The sequence below is a fragment of the Saimiri boliviensis genome, chromosome 7 (assembly GCF_048565385.1).
Source record: "Saimiri boliviensis isolate mSaiBol1 chromosome 7, mSaiBol1.pri, whole genome shotgun sequence".
In the NCBI taxonomy this organism is placed as follows: Eukaryota; Metazoa; Chordata; class Mammalia; order Primates; family Cebidae; genus Saimiri; species Saimiri boliviensis.
Window position 1 is genome coordinate 117,173,618 of NC_133455.1, and position 20,291 is coordinate 117,193,908.

General features: G+C 47.5%; 1 protein-coding gene across 1 annotated transcript in view; it reads right to left on the reverse strand.

Moving 5' to 3' along the window:
- Positions 1-1,896: 1,896 nt before the first annotated feature.
- The window catches only part of GPRC5A (G protein-coupled receptor class C group 5 member A), a 29,931-nt gene continuing 11,536 nt past the window's right edge, over positions 1,897-20,291 (reverse strand). The window contains exons 2-4 of the mRNA XM_003934532.4: positions 14,575-15,503; positions 12,392-12,450; positions 1,897-12,089 (exon numbers count right to left, since the gene is read on the reverse strand). Coding sequence (XP_003934581.1) covers positions 12,021-12,089; positions 12,392-12,450; positions 14,575-15,496 — 1,050 coding nt within the window. The 5' untranslated portion in view covers positions 15,497-15,503 and the 3' untranslated portion in view covers positions 1,897-12,020. The remainder of the gene's footprint in view (positions 12,090-12,391; positions 12,451-14,574; positions 15,504-20,291) is intronic.

Genomic DNA, 20,291 nt, shown 5'->3' on the forward strand with positions numbered 1-20,291 from the left:
CACCTGTAGTCCAAGCTACTGAGGAGGCTAAGGCAGGAAGATTGCCCAGCCTGGGCAAGATCCTGTTAAAAAAAAAAAAAAAAAAAAAAAAAAAAGAAAGAAAGAGGAGAGAGAGAAAGAGAGAGAGAGAGAGAGAGAGAGGAGTCAGGGAGGGAAGGGAAGAGAGAGAGAGGCACGGAGTGAGGAGGAGAGAGAGAGAGACAGGGAGGGAGGGAGGGAAGGAGGGAAAGAAAGACTTCTCCATTATGCAGAGTATATAAACAGCCATCTTCTTCCTAAACTCTAGTTTTCTTTTAAAGTTAAATGCAACACACTCGCAGGCACTCTAGCCCTGATGACGTGGGGGAAATATACAGGTGCCAATTCATTGTTTCTGGTACTGCCACCAGGTTTGTCAGAGACAGGAAGGGACAGAGGACCTAACCAGGGCATTTGGGCAGGGAGGGGACTGCCAACATCATCAAAAGAACCTCCTATGAGCATGCTGTGTTCTGAGCTTTTAGGAGGACACTCTTCCTCACCTCGCAGAGGAGAAACTCGAAGGACGTTCTATGAGGAGGTCAAACCTATCTGCCCAATTTCACAGACAGGTCGTGACCCTTTGGGAATTCTAACTTAATATTTTCCTGAATTCCTGACTCTTAAGTCCCTAATTTTAACTTCACTGTAGCATTGTTTTATCTTCATTACTTTGCCAAGCCTCTGATTTTACAACTCTTCCTCCTACTTATCACTCCCCATCCCCTACCCCTCACTCTGACCTTTCTTCCCAATGAAACCCTGGTGCCCCACCCCTTCCTCTCCCTCCCTCTAGTTCAGTACAGTCAGACCTCCCTTGGACTCTCATTCTGGCTCCCACATATCCAGAGGTCATGGGCTTGTGACTTGGATGACTAAACTCATGCTCCCCAAGTTCAATGCACAAGCCTTTTTGATTTTGCTGAGTGACACGAATCATGGGGTTCTTTCTTGTGCAATTAATCACCTTCAAAGACACCACAGACTAGTTAGCTTTTACTTAAAAAGACAGTAGCTTTTGTCTAAAGAACTAAATCAGAAAATATTTAAGACATGGACTACATGTATCTGAGGTGGGGGGACGCAGTGGTGTTTACAAAATTCAAGTGCCTTTGCAAAGTATTTTACATTATCACCGTGTCCCCAATAACGTCATATTAACACAGCATGAGCACTATTCCCATGGCAGCCTCCATTCTAAAGCGAGGCTCTGAACAAGGAGGGTGTCCTGCAACACACAGAATTGATTGTAATCCACACCCAATCATAACACTTGCTAAAAGGTGAGGACCCATTCCAAGAGTGAAGACCAAATTCCATTTTCACCCAAAAGGTAAAGGAGTCTTTTGGGTTGGAGGTATAGGGAAAAAAACTGTCCAGAAAACTGTCCCTCCATGGCTCTTAGATTCAAATATGAGGAATAACAACTCAGCCAATAAAAGTCCAAACCCTAAGAGTTATGAGATGCTTCAGCCGAGTGCAGTGGCTCACATCTTTAATCACAGCAGTTTGGGAGGCCAAGGTGGGCGGATCACAAAGTCAAGAGTTCAAGGCCAGCCTGACCAACATGGTGAAACTCCATCTCTACTAAAAATACAAAAATTAGCCTGGTGTGGTGGCACATGCCTGTAATCCCAGCTACTTGGGAGGCTGAGGCAGGAGAATTGTTTGAACCGGGAGGCAGAGGTTGCAGTGAGCCAAGATCACACCACTGCACTCCAGCCTGGGTGACAGAGTGAGACTCCGTCTCAAAAAAAAAAAAAAAAAAAAAAAGGGAGAGAGAGATGCTTCAAGTTTATCTAAGGCCTTGCTACAGACAGAATTCCCCACATTGTCCCCAGCAGAGCTGGGGGATGTGTCCTCATCTTTTAATAAGTGTTATTATCATATGTCATTGGATTGAACTGATTAGTTCATTGAGCTTGAACATCACCAGCCAAGAGAGGACCCGATATTTTGCAGGAAGCTCTTCTGGAATCTGCTTCCCTAAAATGTCTAACCACAGAGCCACCTGTTAGGCCGTGATTATTAAAGATGGTTGGGAGGGAGCAGGGAGTTATGCCCTGGCTCCCAGCCCATCACTTGGCAGCTGGGTCGCCTTGGGTGTTACTTAGCCCCTGGGTGCTACAGTGTCTGCAGGTGTTAAATAAAAAGGGGATGACAATAGTAATAACTCATGAGGGTTTTATTTTTGGTTTGTTGTTGTCCTTGTCGTTTTGAAATGGAGTCTCCTTCTGTTGCTCAGCTGGGATGCAGTGGTGCAATCTCGGTTCACTGCAACCTCTGCCTCCCGGGTTCAAGCGATTCCTTTGTCTCAGCCTCCGGAGTAGCTGGGACTACAGGCGCGTGCCAGCGTGCTAAATTCTGTATTTTTAGTAGACACAGGGTTTCATCATGTTGGCCAGGATGGTCTTGATTTCTTGGCCTCATGATCTGCCCGCCTCAGCCTCCCAAAGTGCTGGGATTACAGGCGTGAGCCACTGCGCCTAGCCATCTCATACGGTTTTTATACACATTAAATTATATTATACAACTAAAGCACTTAGGCCAAGCAAGGTGACTCACGCCTGTAATCCCAGCACTTTGGGAGGTTGAGGAGAGCAGATCACAGGGTCAGGAGTTAGAGACCAGCCTGGCCAACATGGCAATACCCTGTCTCTACTGAAAATACAAAAATTAGCCAGGCATGGTGGTGTGCGCCTGTAATCCCAGCTACTCAAGAGGCTGAGGCAGGAGAATCGCTTGAACCCAGGAGGCGGAGGTTGCACTGAGCCAAGATCTTGTTACCCACTCCAGCCTGGGTAACAAGAGCAAAATTCTGTCTCAAAATTACATAAAGCACTTAAAACGAGCCTGGCACGGAGTAAGCACATAGTAAATGTTAGTGATGGCGATGTTCATGCCCCTGTAACATTTCCTCCTCTCTGGATGAACTAGCTCCAGTCCCATCAGCCATTCTGTATGTCATGAAATTCTAAAAATAGCTTCTCCATTACAAGCTCCTCCACTAGCGTGAGCCGCACAAATGTAGATTTTATGCTCTGATGTGGTGCCTCGTGGGAACAGCACGTGCCTTGACTTGGACTTCACAGCTGTGTCCGTGCTGCCTACAATGGCTTTGACTTTCTGGCTGTCATCTCGTCGCTGGTTCTTCTCAGTTTTCTAGACGCCTCAAACTACAAGGTCTTTTTCATAAAAACTACAGTCAAACCAAGTCTTTCCAATCTGTATTTATGTAATTTACTTTGAGGGCATGAATATATTTACATCTATTAAGGTCAATTCTTGGCTTAGGGGTCTTTATTCCAGCTTCTTGAAACATATTTGTATTCTGGTTTTATTATTCAGTCTTTCCTAATTTTATGTCATGTGCAAAACTTGAGAAATGTGCTTTGTCCTTATCCAAGTGGTTGAAGAAAACGTTATCCAAACAGAGGCAAAGATAGAGCCCTGTGGTACGTCCCTAGAGACTTCCATCTAGTAAAGGATCTCTTCTTGAATGTTTGAGTTATGACTCCACCTAACTCTGTTATCATGATCTCCGCCTTTTTCCATTGTTCATAAATATATCGTGCTAAAGATTGACACATGCTTTTTCTCTTTCAATTCCTTGTAGATAAGAAAAAAAAAAGTTGATCTGGAAGCATTTCTTCTTAGAAAGAAGAAAGGTAGTAGCTTTACATAATCACGAAGCATGGCGCTACCCCTATGATCGTGTTCCAGAGCTCACAGCATGGCTACATGGGTTTGTCAGGGGAGTTTTCTGAGTTGAGTTGATACAAACCCAGCAGGATTGACAGATCATCATATAGAAGGGGGTTGCGCTAGAAGCAACTGGAACCAGGGAATTTGGTGTGGCACATGAAGCAACCAAATTTTCACTAAAATGCCATCTTCTCTGCTGAGGACCATGATTGGCTTGGATTTGGATTGAATCACTGAGCTCAGGGCAAGTATCTTGGCTGAGCTATTACAAACACAAGTTATCTTCGGGAGCTGTCCAAGAACTACCTCTGCACCTGCTCCCAGAAGCTGCCCAGGGAGGGAGGGCTCTCCCAGGTGCGGCACATGCTCCCTGAAGGCAACCAGAATTCCATGCAAAGAGAAAGAAGGGATACAGCTGTGGGTTTTTGGCTCATTATGGGCCTTGGGGAATTTGAAGGAATCAACAACACAAACAGGTGAATAAGAATGTACTGTTGGTTGGGGCATGCTGACTCACACCTGCAATCCCAGGTGTGAGAGGCCACGGCGGGAGGATTGCTTGAGCCCAGGAGTTCAAGACAAGCCTAGGCAGTATGAGATCCTGTCTCTACAAAAGAAAATCTCAAAAATTAGCCAAGCGTGGTGGCGCAAGCCTCTAGTCCCAGCTACTCAGGAGGCTAAGTGGGAGGATTGCTTGAGCTCAGGAAATGGAGGTTACAGTTAGCCAAGATCACATCACTGCACTCCAGCCTAGGCAACAGAGCAAGATCCTGTCTTTAAAAAATAATAAAAATAGCCGGGCGCGGTGGCTCAAGCCTGTAATCCCAGCACTTTGGGAGGCCGAGGCGGGTGGATCACGAGGTCAAGAGATCGAGACCATCCTGGTCAACATGGTGAAACCCCGTCTCTACTAAAAATACAAAAAAGTAGCTGGGCATGGTGGCACATGCCTGTAATCCCAGCTACTCAGGAGGCTGAGGCAGGAGAATTGCCTGAACCCAGGAGGCAGAGGTTGCGGTGAGCCGAGATCGCACCATTGCACTCCAGCCTGGGTAACAAGAGCAAAACTCTGTCTCAAAAAAAATAATAATAATAAAATAATAATAAAAATAAAGAATTAACCGTTTACGGGATCCTGCGCTTTCTTATAAGACTGGCTGGGGGCTGGGCGCGGGGGCTCACACCTGTAATTCCTGTAATCCCAGCACTCTGGGAGGCCGAGGCGGGCAGATCACAAGGTCAGGAGTTCAAGACCAGCCTGGCCAACATAGTGAAACCCCATCTCTACCAAAAATACAAAAATTAACCAGGCATAGTGGCAAGTGCCTGTAGTCCCAGCTTCTCAAGAGGCTGAGGCAGGAGAATCGCTTGAACCCAGAAGTTGGAGGTTGAAGTGAGCTGAGATTGAGCCACTGCACTCCAGCTTGGGCAACAGAGTGACACTTTGTCTGAAAAATAAATAAATAAATAAATAAGACTGGCTGAATCCGGCCAATTCTGAGATGAGTCAAAAGATGAATGGAAAATAAAATCTCAAGCTGGGTGTGGTGGCTCATGCTTCCAATCTCAACACTTTGGGAGGCAGAGGCAGGAGAATCGCTTGAGCCCAGGAATTCAAGACCAGCCTGGGCAACTGAGGGAGACCCTGTCTCTACAATTCTTTTTTTTTTTTAATTAGCCATGTGTGGTGGTGTGCACCTGTGGTCCCAGCCAGTATTCAGAAGGTCAGGACTACCTGAGCCCAGGAGGTCACGGCTGCAGTGAGCCACGACTGTGCCACTGCACTCCAGCCTGGGTGACAAAGCAAGACCCTATCTCAAAAGAAAAAAATCACATTTAAAATTTTAAAATTTTTTTAGAAAAAGAAGGTCTCAGTAAAGGGGAGTGTGGAAGAACCAGTTGAAACCTTGAATATATTATGATATGAAACTAATTACATCAGAAGGTGGTGCTTGAAAATAACAAATTTTACCACCTGACTCAGACTTCTTAAGTGTTGTTTTATTTAAAATATTATTGTCTCTGATTAGGAAATACAGTCACGAGGACTAACAATTGAAATGATGTATAAAGGTATCCATTAAGCAGTGTTGCCCACCACCCCTCCATCAGTCCTGTCTCATGGGGGCAGGGAAAATGAAGACAGAACTCTTTGCCTTGCTTTGCAATCCCTCCTTTGAAGGCCTTCCGTCCCGGGAAGCAATGTTCATTTGATGTGGAAGAGGGACCTGGGTTTAACCAGAAACTGTCCTCTCCGTCCCTTTCCCATGGCTTACATGCAGAAGGGAGAGGAGATGACCAGAGAAGAAATCAGGGGAAGAAAAGGCAATGGGGGAGGCAAAGGAAAAGGAGAGGGATGCTTAAAATATAGAGTGAAGTTTGAGTAGGATTCTCCACTCAAAGACTTCTCTGGGAAAAGTGTCTAGAATTGAGTACACAGGCACTGACGGCAGAAAGAACACAAAACCACAACCCTGCTCCTGGTTACATTAATTCCATTAGGCCTGAGTTCCTCTGTAAAATGAAGGCTGTGGAGGCACCAACTAGAGGATTTCTGCAGACTTCCAAAACTCTAAAGTTTTTGGCACTGAACTCTTCTTTTTATTTTTGAGACGGAGTCACCCAGGCTGGAGTGCAATGGCATGTGCTCAGCTCACTGCAACCTCCGCCTCCCGGGTTCAAGCAACTCTCCTGCCTCAGCCTCCCAAGTAGCTGGTATTAACAGGTGCACGCCACCACGCCCGGCTAATTTGGGTGTTTTTAAGTGGAGACAGGGTTTCACCATGTTAGTCAGGCTGGTCTCGAATCCCCTGACCTCGTGATCCACGTACCTCAGCCTCCCAAATTGCTGAGATTACAGTCGTGAGCCACCGCACCTGATGCTGAACTGTTCTACTCTGAAGAGTCAAGAATGAAAGCTGGAGGTTGCAGAAATCAGGGTCAGGCACCCACACACAGATCCACCAGCATCCTTGGAACATCCTGAAGTCAAGAAAGGCACAGCACTGTCTGCCCCGGATGGAAGGAATTCCAGAAAACAGCTACAAGGTTGGGCCACAGAATTTCCAAAGACGGCAATCTACAAACCGGTGGTTGATTTCCCAGTTCCTGGATCTCAGCCGTCAACACCCGAGAAGGATTTTTTCTGAAGCGGCCACCTCCAATTCTGAAATAATCCCATGTTTCACATTGGGGCCAGGACGGTGGCAAACTTGCAGACCCTGACAGCCACAGGAGGGAAAGGAAGGAAAAGGTCGCCTGGGCACAGTCCAGTTCTCAGCAGTAATGCCAGGTCTAGAAATGAAGGAAGGAAGCTCAGAATGAATGCATGGGGGGAAATGGGTTTCGCTGCTGCATTTCCAGGGCCGGGCCATACTCTTTGTTTTGGCACACTTTTCCTGACAAACAGCCAGTGTTCTCAACACATAAATGCTAGCCGACATTAAAAACAACAGCAATGAGACCGTTCTTCCTAACGATGCCAGATCGCAAGCAAATGGACTGGAAATACCTTGGAAGGTTTCACAAAAATCAGACAAAGGGCAAAGGAACTCTGCCAAAGGAGATGGAGAGCAATTCTTTAAAGACAGTGGGAGCTTCATAAATACAAGCCTCTTAAAATGGGACGCATTTGCCTCGCGCCCTCCTGGGTGTCGGCAGCTCAGCTTGGTGCCCTGCACAGGAAAGCGGCTTTAGGGGGCTGCCTTTGCAAGGCTCCGAGGCCCTGAGGGTTGATACCTGAGGTGTCACCGCCATCTAGTGGTAGCATGGGGTATGGCCGCCTTGGACAGCCTCCGCCTAAAGTGAGAGGCAGAGACACGGTCTATTTCGCAACTGACAATGAAAGATGAGAGAGAGACTGTTGAGTTTTATTTCATCATCGCCCGTTTAGGTCAAAGGAGATGCCACTTTGGCTCCCAGCTATCAATCAACTGGCAACACCCAAGGACCAGGCTGGGCTACATTTGCACATTCCATTTCAGCCCAGGTGGAGATGGAGACACTTGGAAAGAACAGCTTCGGAATCTTCTTCACCAGTATGATTCTCAGATGCCAAAGCCTCCAGGCCCTGAGAGGTCCGTATTAAACAGAAGAGCTATCCTGTGGTACCCTCTCCAAAGAAAAGAAAGAGTAAAAAAAAAAAGTTTTGTTTCGTTTTGTATGTTTGAGATGGAGTCTTGCTCTGTCGCCAGGCTGGAGTGCAATGGTGTGGTCTTGGCTCACTGCCACCTCCAACTCCCAGGTTCAAGCGATTCTTCTGCCTCAGCCTCCCAAGTAGCTGGGATTACAGGGGCCTGCCACTGCACCCAGCTAATTTTTGTATTTTTAGTAGAGAAGGGGTTTCACCATGCTGGCCAGGCTGGTCTCAAACTCCTGACCTCATGATCCACCCACCTCGGCCTCCCAAAGAGCCGGGATTACAGGCATGAGCCACCGCACCCGGCAGTAATAATTTTTTAAAAGAGCTTATTTATGAGCCGGGCACGGTGGCTCAAGCCTGTAATCCCAGCACTTTGGGAGGCTGAGGCGGGTGGATCACGAGGTCAAGAGATCGAGACCATCCTGGTCAACATGGTGAAACCCCGTCTCTACTAAAAATACAAAAAACTAGCTGGGCGTGGTGGCGCGTGCCTGTAATCCCAGCTACTGAGGAGGCTGAGGCAGGAGAATTGCCTGAGCCCAGGAGGCGGAGGTTGCGGTGAGCCGAGATTGCGACATTGCACTCCAGCCTGGGTAACAAGAGCGAAACTCCGTCTCAAAAAAAAAAAAAAAAAAAAAAAAAAAAAAAAAGCTTATTTATGTGCAGAAGGTGTGTGACCTGAAGATGAGTTAACAGCCACAGCAGGGGGAAAAGGGACTGCTCAAATGGACAACACCCTTCTACCATCTGGCAAGAACAGGCATTCAGTGCATAGCTGGCCTGACTCCAGAGACTACTGTGTTTTTTAGAAGGGAAACAACAGGGCCGGGCATGGTGGCTCATGCCTGTAATCCCAGCACTTTGGGAGGCCAAGGCTGGTGGATTACAAGGTCAGGTTCAAGACCGGCCTGGCCAATATGGTAAAACCCCATCTCTACTAAAAATACAAAAATTAGCTGGGCATGGTGGCGCACACCTGTACTCCTAGCTACTCAGGAGGCTGAGGCAGAAGAATCACTTGAACCCCGGAGGCAGAGGTTGCAATAAGCCAAGATCACACCACTGCACTCCAGCCTGGGCAAAAGAGAGAGACTCCATCTCAAAAAAAAGGGGGGAGGTTGAAAAAAAGAGGGGGGAGGTCCAGAGATGATGCCATTTCTGGATCCTCTCCGACTCTGGAAGAGGTTGATTGAGGAAGGCAGCCATGGGGATAAAAGCTCCCACAGATCCTCTTCCCTAACAAGAAAGGCCCAGTGCAGTAGCTCACACCTGTAATCCCAGCACTTGTGCGAGGCTAAGGCAGGAGAATCTCTTGAGTTCAAGACCAGCCTGGGCAATATAGCAAGACCCCCATCTCTACAAAAAAATACATTTTTTTGTGTTTGTTTTTCAAGAAGCGATTCAAATTACTGCTCAGATTTTAAAACTTACTGTGACTACCTGTGTGAAGACCCATGCATAGATCCTGTTTCATTTTTACACAAATTTGGTGAAAACGCTGTTCTTGACACCCTGTGATCCTTGCCCTCCCACAAGTAAACCACACATGATCTCTGAAAAAATAAAATTAGCCGAGTGTGGTGGTACATAACTGTGGTCCCAGCTACTCAAGAGACTGAGGCGAGAGGATACTCGCACACAGGAGACTGAGGCTGCAGGGAGCTGTGATTGCACCACTGCACTCCAGCCTGGGCCAGAGAGCTAGACCCTGTCTCAAAAAAAACTAAAAAAGAAAGCTGATCCAGAGAATTTTACGATTTTATCTTTCACTCCTCCCCCGTTGCTTGGTTGGTAGGATGAAGACCAGAGAAGGAAGGAAGAGAGGGAAGGGAAGCTGGGCATGGTGGTTCCCGCCTGTAATCCCAGCACTTGGGGAGGTCAAGGCGGGCAAATCACTTGAGGTCAGATGTTCCAGACCAGCCTGGCTAACTTGGTGAAACCCCGTCTCTATTAAAAATACAAAAATTAGCTGGGCGTGGTGGCACATGCCTGTAATCCCAGCTACTCAGGAAGCTGAGGCAGGAGAATCGCTTGAACCCAGGAGGCGGAGGTTGCAGTGAACTGAGATCGCGCCACTGCACTCCAGCCTGGGTGACAGAGCAAGACTCTATCTCAAAAAAAAAAAAAAAGTAAGAGAAAGAAAAGAGGGGGAGAAAATGTGCATTTCCTGAGTCCCTCGCCTGTGATAGATAATATATGTGAAACCACATTGCTTTTTTCTCACAACAAACCTCATTAGGTCACACCTCCTGGGAAAGACCAGAGGACCTGTGTCACTATGTGTCCTTCCCCCTTTTCGGTACAAAGCTTGGCTAATCTTAGTGCAAAGCCTGCCAACCAAACCTCTGCGGCATATGCACATTCCCACCTCAGCACATCATTCGTTCACCTCCCCGCCCTCGCCACTGTCCCACTCTGGTTGGTCCTTTTGATGAGAAGCAGAGTAACAGGCTCTCAGGAGGCAACTCCCTGACTTAGCTACACATTTTTACATGTCATTCAGTTTCTACATAGAGGGTTTTGTTTTTTTGTTTTGTTTTGTTTTTTCTCTGTAACCAAAGAGAGACTTCCTATTGCTCTGCCCTACGGAGCTGTTTCTTGGATTAAGTCAATTATCGTGGTTAGGTATCACATCTTCGCCGAGAGATATTTGTGAACTAATTCTGTCGAATAGGGGACGCAGATTTGTCCTCTTCCACGACTAGACCTTGGGTGAAACATGAAACTGGCTTTGAGGTCTCCTCCCTGCCTTTCCTGGGCTGCCAAACCCCATTCCGAGGTGGCCATTCCTCTGCCTTCCTGGAGTGAAGCTTCAGGCCCCGTGACGATCCTGGCTGTCTCACCATTGACGGCCTCAAAAATTAGAGGAAACACACTTGTTTTAGAGGCAACAGAAGGAGAGACACATGGAGAGGTGTCAAGTACAAATGCAAAGGAAGTGAACCTTGAACTTCAGCTCCAAAATGAAGCCCACGGGGCAGCCCGTGTTCTCTCCCCCAGCATCTAATGCCCACTGCTGGTAACTGCTGCCACCCCCGAGAAAGTGGCCAGCACATCTTTATTGCATATCCAGGTGAATAACTTATTACACAATGAACACTCCTCCATTAGGAGACCATGCCCAGTTCCAGAATGCAGCCGTGAATACAGCAAATCTGTTTACAGAGGCTGGGCTGCAAGGAGCTGGGAGAAGAATCAGCGCCGGGAGTTTAGAGTGAGATTCGTCTACAAATTCTCCTGACAAGGAGCAGCTGGGCCCGTGCTGGTGAGGTCTGAAAGAAGAACTCCTGGCTGAGCGTACGGGGAGATTAGGTCCGGGAATTGACAGTGAGTTTGGGGACGGTGCAAATAGAGAGGCGTGACCTGTGAATTGGTGCTGGGGAGCTGCTGAGGCCCGACATGAAGCAGCATCAGAGAGGTGAGTATATTTAGGGTGGCCTTCAGCCTCTCCTACCCAGGCAAAAAGGGTTAGGGATTGGGGGTGCTAGCAAGTTGGCTTCCAGTGTAGATTCAGGCCAGTGGGCTGAGAGACAGGCCTTTGCTGTCCTTGCGCAGGTGTGCAGGTCTGGGCTGGGCCAAGCAATCCTCACAAAACCCACCGTAAGTTAGAGGCGTGTGAGCCCGTGTGCGCTCAGATGACCAGACCTTTAGTCCATGGAAAGTAACAGCAAGAGTAAGGGTCTAGGCTGGGAGCTGTGGCTCACGCCTGTAGTCCCAGCACTGTGGGAGGCGGAGATGGGAGGATTGCTTGAGCACAGGAGGTGGAGGCTGCAGTGGGCTGTGATGGCACCACTGCACTCCAGCCTGCGTGACAGAGCCAGAGCCTGTTTCAAAAAACAAACAAAAAGTAAGGGTCTAAACTTGAGTTGCCCGAGACTCCCACTTAAAAGAAGTATCCTAAGGATGAGACAAAAAAAAAAAAAAAAAACCTACAGTGCCACTAGGAACTGGAGTCTTATTAGCCCACATCAGCCCCAGCCTGGAAGAATCGTGGTTGAGGCTGGGAGGGAGGCAAGCTGTTCCTGTAGCGTTTTGTACAGTTTTCTCAGAGGACTCAAGATTTCGCCCACATCTCTTTGAGCTCCCGCTGGGTCTGCCACCTGACTTCGTTCGTCCTACTCTTCGGGACAGAGTTAGCTGCCCTCTTTCCTTCCTTCTAGTCATTGTAAGGGCTCGACCGGGTGTGGGCCCGTGGGATGGAGAATTCCTTTTGGGGAGGCCGACTCTGCAAAGGAAAAACTGTGTCGTGAAACCCACTCCAGTTCCCAGCCATTTCAGATCTCCAGTCTGGGCAGGAGTGTCGTTCCCTTCCCCTTCTCCCAAGGCCCCCACCCCCAAGTCCTCTCTATGCCAAGCACTCACTCTTGTCCCCCTAACCCTATGAGGCTGATCATAGGAAAGAAGACCCATCATTCCTTCCAATGGCCATCTAGGGATCATCAGAATGGCAACATCATCTGTTTCCAAAGGATCGGTGTTCCTGAGGTGCTAATGCCGTTGATAAAGGAGGAAAAAAACATCAATTACCTGCAGCTGAAAATGTGTGGCATAGGGGGCATAGAGTGTGTCCCCTGTCTCTTCAAAACCTGAAACAGAGGGAGAGAAGAAATTAAAGCATTGGGGCCCGCACCTGTGTTCACCCCGTTGTATCACTTATCACAGTGTGACATCTTGCCCATTTAATTGCCTGTCTCTCCAGCAAACCTTAAATTTCTTGGAGGGAGAGGCTAGGTCCTCAAGCCTAGGACCAGGCACAAAGCAAACACAATATTGGCTGAATGAATGAATAACTATGATGACTTTTCAGAACTTCACCAGAGCCCCACCTCATCCTAGGACCACTTCAAAAGCACATTTGAAAAGTCATAGAAACCAGTCTTTTCAGAGATAGATCTGGCCAGAGGTGTACCTAGAGTGAATCTCACTGGGGATTTACCTATTTCCTTAACCGCCTGACAAGAAAAATATGTATATATTTGTATCGTGTCTTTGGGAAGAGGCAGGACTGATGAGCAACTGTTTTCTGTGTATTGGGAGAAAAATCAGAGACTTGGGAACAGAAGGATAAGCACATGCAATTATCATGAATGCAATTCAAAGAAGTCATTTATTTCCCATCAAATTTCCCTGCCCAATTTGCTGAACAAACACTTAAACATCTTTATGTAGGAGACTGTGAAACACCCAAGGATTAACCAGAATGATCCCTCCTTGCAGTTGACGCTGGAGAGTAAGGAACATACGACAGGTATGTAAATAACGATGCAGTAAGACAGACCCTGATAAGAGCAAAGTCCCATAGATGCACAGGGCAGAGCGATTACCAGGGGAGGCTAGGGAATGCCTGACCCTGGAGAAGGGCAGAAGAGGGAGATAGCCATGCCAGGCAGAGGACAGACACACCTGGAGCTCAGGCACAGGCAGGAAAGCACCGTGACTTGGCTCGTCTGGACTGAGAGTGAAGCTTCAGAGGTTGTTGGTTCCAACTTCGGCAGGGCTCAGGAAGGATTTGATGAAATGGGATGGATCGGGGTAGCCAGGGAGGAAAGTAAGCAGCAAAGCACGGAGGCCAGAGACATATTTTAAGGGAGAAAGCTGACAGTGGCCCATAAAATGAGCGCAGGAAGGAAGACTCGTCCACGAACGAGAATAGGGAGTCCAGGAGTGAGGTGACGGCATGAAACCACAGGAACGGACAGGAGGGACTAGGTGGTAAAATACCCCCTCCTCCCCTCCTCCCCTCCTCCTCTCCTCCCCTCCTCCCCTTCTCCCCTCCTCCGCTCCTCCCCTCCACCCCCTCCCTTCAGACTTCCAAGGGCCCTAGACAGAGATCACAGCTACGGTGAGAAGCACCAGGAAGTTCCACACCTCAGGCTTAAGAGCAGAGGAAAGACCTATTTTTAGCTGGAGCTAAAAACATATGCTTGGAGGTTCCTCATTCCTGTCCTCAAACCACCCATCTCCTGTGATGAGACTTCAAGGTCAGTGTAAATCCTGGAGACCCATGAATAGGTCCCTGCGAAAAGGGGCGCCTTCAGCTTAGCCTCTTTTGCTTATGAAAACAACACGAGAACACCTGGCTTCTTACAACTCCAGACAAGAATAAAATCATTTGATTTTGTTGTTGTTGTTGTTATTTTGCCCAAGTTGGTCTCAAACTTCTGGGCTTAAGCGATCCTCCCTCCGCAGCCTCCCAGACTGCTGGGATTACAGGCCTAAGCCACCGTGCCTGGCCTGAATCATTTGATTCTTACATGTCCAATATGATCTATTCCTTCCCATGGGCCCAGAAACACATACCAAAAAAATGTGGTTCTTCACACTAAACCAGAATTCTTACTGCTTTGATGGAGATTTCCTGCTGGTTTGTGGTAAAAGGGCTTTCTCCTCTCTCTGCTCTGTGATCAGTGCAGGAAATCACGGCTTGGTTTTAAGCACTGAAAACTACATATTTCCGGAAGGAATGGCTCTCCCCTGCCTACACCAAGTGTGCAAAGTACTCAATCAAGACTCCAGAGGCCTGCTTCTCCTTCTCCTTGCCTCTAACAGGTTCGATGATTTTAAGCAAGAGCTGAGCCTTAAGGAACTTTACCTATTCTATCAAGGGTATCATCTAGAAAATTTTGCACGTTCCTTACAGTTATAATATCCTGTGATTCTCCCCCACCTTTCTACAAGGGATTCTCTGCCTAGCCAGGCTGTGTCCATACCTTGAGTGATTTCCTCTTGAGAGTAGGCTCTGTTCTCTACACCATAGCTCTTCTTCATGAGTTGAGGTTTACAGAAAGCATCATCAACAGGGTAATCCATGGGGTTTCGTTGCTTTGTGAGCAGCCAGAACTCGGGACTGACATAAGCCAACAGGAACACCCAGCCATTGGCAGCCAAGGCAGAGCTGAGGATGGTGTCATCCCACTGGCGGTCAAAGTCGGGAAGCAGGAGCAGAGTGATCCAGGCCACCCAGATGCCCACAGAGAGGAGCATGGTGAGGTAGATGTGGGCCCCGTGTCTCTTCCAGCCCACGAAGGAACCACAGAAGGTGAAGGAGGACGTGAGGAAGGTCAGCGCCATCAAGAAGAGGATGTAGATGAGCAGGAGGACAAAGTCTTCATTGCGATAAGGAGCGGAAAGCTCAGAAAAGACATTGACGTTGGTCCTATTCATGGTCAGGACAACATATTCAATAGCGATGACATCCTGGACCAGGCTGAAGCCCACGGCCAGACCCAGAATCACCAGCAGGGAGAGGGGCTTCCTCCCACGGACAAGCTTCGTCAGATTGAGAGCATGGGCTAGGAGGCAGGAGAAGCAGATGGAAAAGAGAATCCCAAAGAGGAAGAAGCGTGTGGGCCCCGTGCTCCCGTCCAGTCTGATGATGAAGGCGAAGGTGAGGCCAAAGATGCCCAACACACCCAGGAGGAAGAGAAACTGAGTAGGGAGCATCTTTCGCTTGTTGGAGTCCTGCACCTTGCCAATGAGGATCAGGAGAGCAAGCATGAAGGCCACCGAGGTCACAACCCCGGCTGCAGCCACTGTTTCCAGGACGATGCCCCAGGCTGCAGCCTTATCACAGAGTCTGTAGTACCTGGGGTTCAGGTCGTTGCGGCAACCATCAGGGGCTATTGCAGACATTTTGGACCTGCAGAAAAGGAATGTTGGGGTGGGGAGAAGGTGGTGAATCTCACGATGCAGTCCTTAGACACAGAAGACTAAAAAAGGATTAGGAAACCAATTTTGCATGTTTCGCCAGAGTTTTGCCTTTGAGCTCACTACACTAAGTAAAGCTACTAACTGTCCCCTACCTCCCATAGTAAATTCTAAAACCTGATGAAGAACAGGAAGAAATCTCATATGTCCCTTCCCTCAGATTAACCATATTATTATTTCCCTTAAAGCCAGAGAACCTAACACTCTGAAGAGGTATTTTGGAGCCTAATTGCAAAAAATGTCACAGGACTGGGCATGTTGGCTCATGCCTATAATCCCAGCACTTTGGGAGGCCGAGGCAGGAGGATCATTTTTTCTCAGAAATTTGAGACCAGACTGGACAACATAGCAAGACTCCAACTTCATATTTAAAAAAATTAGCCAGGCATGGTGGCACGCACCTGTAGTCCCAGCTACTCAAAAGTCTGAGGTGGGAAGATCGCTTGAGCCCAGGCGTTCAAGGATCAGTGAGCTATAATCACATCACTGCACCCCAGCCTGGGCAACAGAGCAAGACGCTGTCTCTTGAAATACATATATGTACATATTACAGATTACATGCCAGGGTGCCTGATATTTTTTTGCTAGTGTTTTCTTAGCAATTAGTGAACATGGAACTATCTAAGCTTGAAGTTAACACTTTACTCATAATTTAGCAGCCTCTGTCTTTGGACCTGATCCAGTTATCATTTGTAAGCATCCTAGTCTCTCATGGATAAAAGGAGTTTTCTGGATGGTAGATTTTTCCACAGAAGGCCAAGCATTCCCTTCTGAGCTAGTGGCTGGGTCCTCTTCCTTGGCTCCCTGGTCTCACATTAGAATGATTCTGCCCTCCTCCTTAAGATTTGTAAAGATGGCTCCACTAATTCCAAAAAGTGGTGGAAGGAATCTTGCCTGTCATAACCAGCTATAAATTGGCTACTGTAAAGAGGAGAGTCCTGGATAGCACATAAACAGCAGGTAATCCAACAAAAAATAATCTTCAGAGCTAACATGTTCAGTTTTAGTATGGCTCCGATTTTTACTTCTTTTTGGGGGAGGGGGACAGAGTCTCACTCTGTCGCCCAGGCTGGAGTGCAGTGGCACGATCTCCACTTACTGCAGCCGACACCTCCTGGGCTTAAGTCATTCTCCCCCCACCTCAGCCTCCTGAGTAGCTGGGACTATAGGGCTTCGCCACCACACCCGGCTAATTTTTATATTTTTTGTAGAGATGGGGTTTCACCATGTTGTCCAGGCTGGTCTCAAATTCCTGGGCTCAAGGGATCTTCCTGCCTCGGCCTCCCAAAATGCTGGGATTACAGGCGTGAGTCACCCTGCCCGGCCTTAAAGTTTTACTTCCAATCACTTTATGTATAAGTTACTTACTTTAATTTCATCGAAACCCTATGAGGTAAAATTATTATCCCTATTTTACGGATGAGAAAACTGAGGCAGAGAGAAGTCAAGTTACATGCCCAACATCATACAACCAGGAAATGGTAAAGCCAGGATCTGAATCCAGGGTGTCTGGCGCCAGGACCCAGCCTCTCAAGTACTCTAGGTGCCCCCTCTCAAGTTGCTCTTAAAATGTGATCTGAGATATCCTTCTCTCTCTTCTTTTCTCTCCCTCTTTTTCTCTCTCCCTACCCCTCCCCTCACAGATGCCTCTTTATGACCCTGGTTCCACTCTCCTAGTTCAGCTCCAGGAGGATAGGAGATCCCAGGTTATGGACCCTCCACAAATCGAGTAATCTGCTTACTCATTCAGATAATCAGGAATCCACCGGCTGTATAACAGTTTACTTCCTATATATCTATCTTTAATCTATCAGGAGAAAGGCTTCTTTCTCTGCTCCTACAACCTCCGTGTGAATTTTAGACCCAGCTCTTTGCCCGTATCCCTAGGAAATCTAAATCCTCAGGATTCAGGGCACACGTGGGAAGATAAATTGAGAAACGAGAAAAGAGAAAGGAGTGTCCCCATTTTCTCAAAACACACGGCTTGAAAATTCCAAAGTCAACGTGGAACAAGATGTTGAGATTCAACAGGGCTAGACGTAGCGACAGTCCACTTTCTCTTTTTTTTTTTTTTTTTAAAAGAAGGAAGCGAAGGGAAGGGCTAGTCCAGTTTCTCAACAATTTCACCCCAATTATTTTAATGCTTATTTAAGTGTCTCCTACACTATTCTTTTTGTTGCGTTCCATGCTTTTTGGGCATGGAATTTATTTTTTCTTGAGTTTTTTGTTCCCCAATGGGATTGTTCACATGGCAGCAAAAAGTTTTGAATGGACTGGAAGAGAACCACAGTGTGGCAGGAAAGAGGTCAGAGTTCGAGGAAGGGAAGGCTCCCGGAGGTCCCCTCCAGCCCTAAAGAGGGACAGAGATGATGCAGCAAGAAATCCGAAAGAAGAAGGACTGGGGTTGGGAAGCAGGAAAAGGTGCAAAGCTTCCGCTGAATCCTGCCTCTTTCCTCAGAGTAGAAAAAACAGCTCGGAAAAAGCAATCTTCTTAGGAGGCCAAGGCGGGCGGATCCCCTGAGGTCAGGAGTTTGAGACCAGCCCGACCAACATGGCGAAACCCCATCTCTACTAAAAATACAAAAATTAGCCAGGCGTGGTGGTGTGCTCCTGTAATCCCGGCTACTAAGGAGGCTGAGGCAGGAGAATTGCTTGAACCCACGAAGCAGAGGTGCAGTGAGCAGAGATTATGCCACTGCACTCCAGCCTGGGAGACGGAGCAAGACCCCATCTCAAAAAAAAAAAAATACACAAAATTATTTTTTCTGTTAGAAGAGATAGTCATCTTACCAAAATTATTTAGTTCATATAGCAAGTAGGAAAAGATTGTATATATGTATATAAATATATATGCATACATATGTATGATGCCTGTGAATGTCATGTGACTATATATCACAATATTACAGTGTTAGTGTAGTGTGTTAAAATGACACCAGATATAGCTTACAGTAATAGTGTAGTGTGTTAAGGTGAGACCAGATATAGCTTAAATCAATTTTCCTGAATTTTAATAAAATTTGCCTCTCCAAGCTTAACTTTATATATATATATATTTATTTTATTTATATTATATATATTTATTTATTTATTGGTGGGGGAGACGGAGTCTCACTCTGTAGCCCATGCTGGAGTGCAGTGGCTCAATCTCGGCTCACTGCAACCTCCGCCTCCTGAGTCCAGGTTCAAGCAATTCTCCTGCCTCAGCCTCCTGAGTAGCAGGGATTATAGGCAAGCACCACTATGTCCAGCTAATTTGTTGTTGTTGTTGTTGTATTATTAGTACAGACGGGGTTTCACCATGTTGGCTAGGCTGGTCTTGAACTCCTGATCTCATGATCCACCCACCTCAGCCTCCCAAAGTGCTGGGATTACAGGCGTGAAGCACCGTGCTCGGCCAACTTTATTTTATATAGTCATTCATTCAGCAAATATTTACCAAGCATCACTATGTGCTGCTCACTGCTTTAGGCACTCAATGGTAAAGGGGGAAACAGATACATGCCCTACCACAGTAGAAGAGAGAGACGGATGGCACCTGTCACTATGGCCATGGGCCTTCCACCGCCTTCCCCACAGTGGATCTGTCACCTGCACACTCTGCCCTCCTGGAATCTACACCACAGCCACCTCCTACCACAAGCAGAGCACAAAGAATGGGTTATGCTTCACCTCTGCAGGGCAGTGCAGAATGAGAAACAGGAAGAAAAAGGCAAATGAGGTTCAGATACAGGCAGCCCCTGCAATCCAAGCACCCAAGTCTGATCCACCTTGCCTTCAAATGTCCCTCTTTGATATGAGTAAGGGGAGGTATGAGGGCTCTCCCAGGCTACAGCATGAATGTGAAAGAGGAAGACCCTGTCTCATTCAAGGGCTTTGGGAAAGGAACCCAGGCCCTGGGCACTTCACTTCCTCTCTCCACACCTGGAGGGCAGATTAATCACCAGGCGTGGTCTCACAGGAAAGGCATTTCCCTCTTCCCTTTATTCTCTCACTCTCCCTGCCCCTCCCTGCCAATTGCTCCTTCCCCACCCACCAAGGTATTGCTGTTTGTGGACAGGTAGTTGTTATCATAATTACCTGATCGTTAATGAAGGACTTTGAACATGATGACTCTAAATCTTGACAGAGATTGATGAGGTGTTTGCCTCAAGGACCGTTCTGATACTGGACAAACAGGCATTAAGGCAGAGCCCCCATCTAGAACCTACAGGCTTCTCTTCCTGTGTAGCTGTGCAGGAGGGGCCTCCTAAGCACCCACAGACCAGGATCAAACAAGAACAATGGCAGTGGATGTGAAGAGAAGAAAACAACGGCTGGGCACTGTGGCTCACGACTGTAATCCCAGCACTTTGGGAGGCTGAAGCAGGTAGATCACAAGGTCAGGAGTTCAAGACCAGCCTGGCCAATATGGTGAAACCCCATCTCTACTAAAAATACAAAAATTAGCTGGGCGTAGTGGCACGTGCCTGTAAACCAAGCTACTCAAGAGGCTGAGACAGGAGAATGGCTTGAACCTGAGAGACGGAGGTTACGGTAAACTGAGATTGCACCACTGCCCTCCAGCCTGGGTGACAGAGCAAGACTCCATCTCAAAAAAAAAAGAAAAAAAGAAAAGAAAGCACCAATTTCCCCAAATTTCACCTTCACCTCCCACCTCCCAATCATGCGAGAGGGATAGAGAAACATATCTTGAAGTGCCTTTAAAACATTTAGGCCA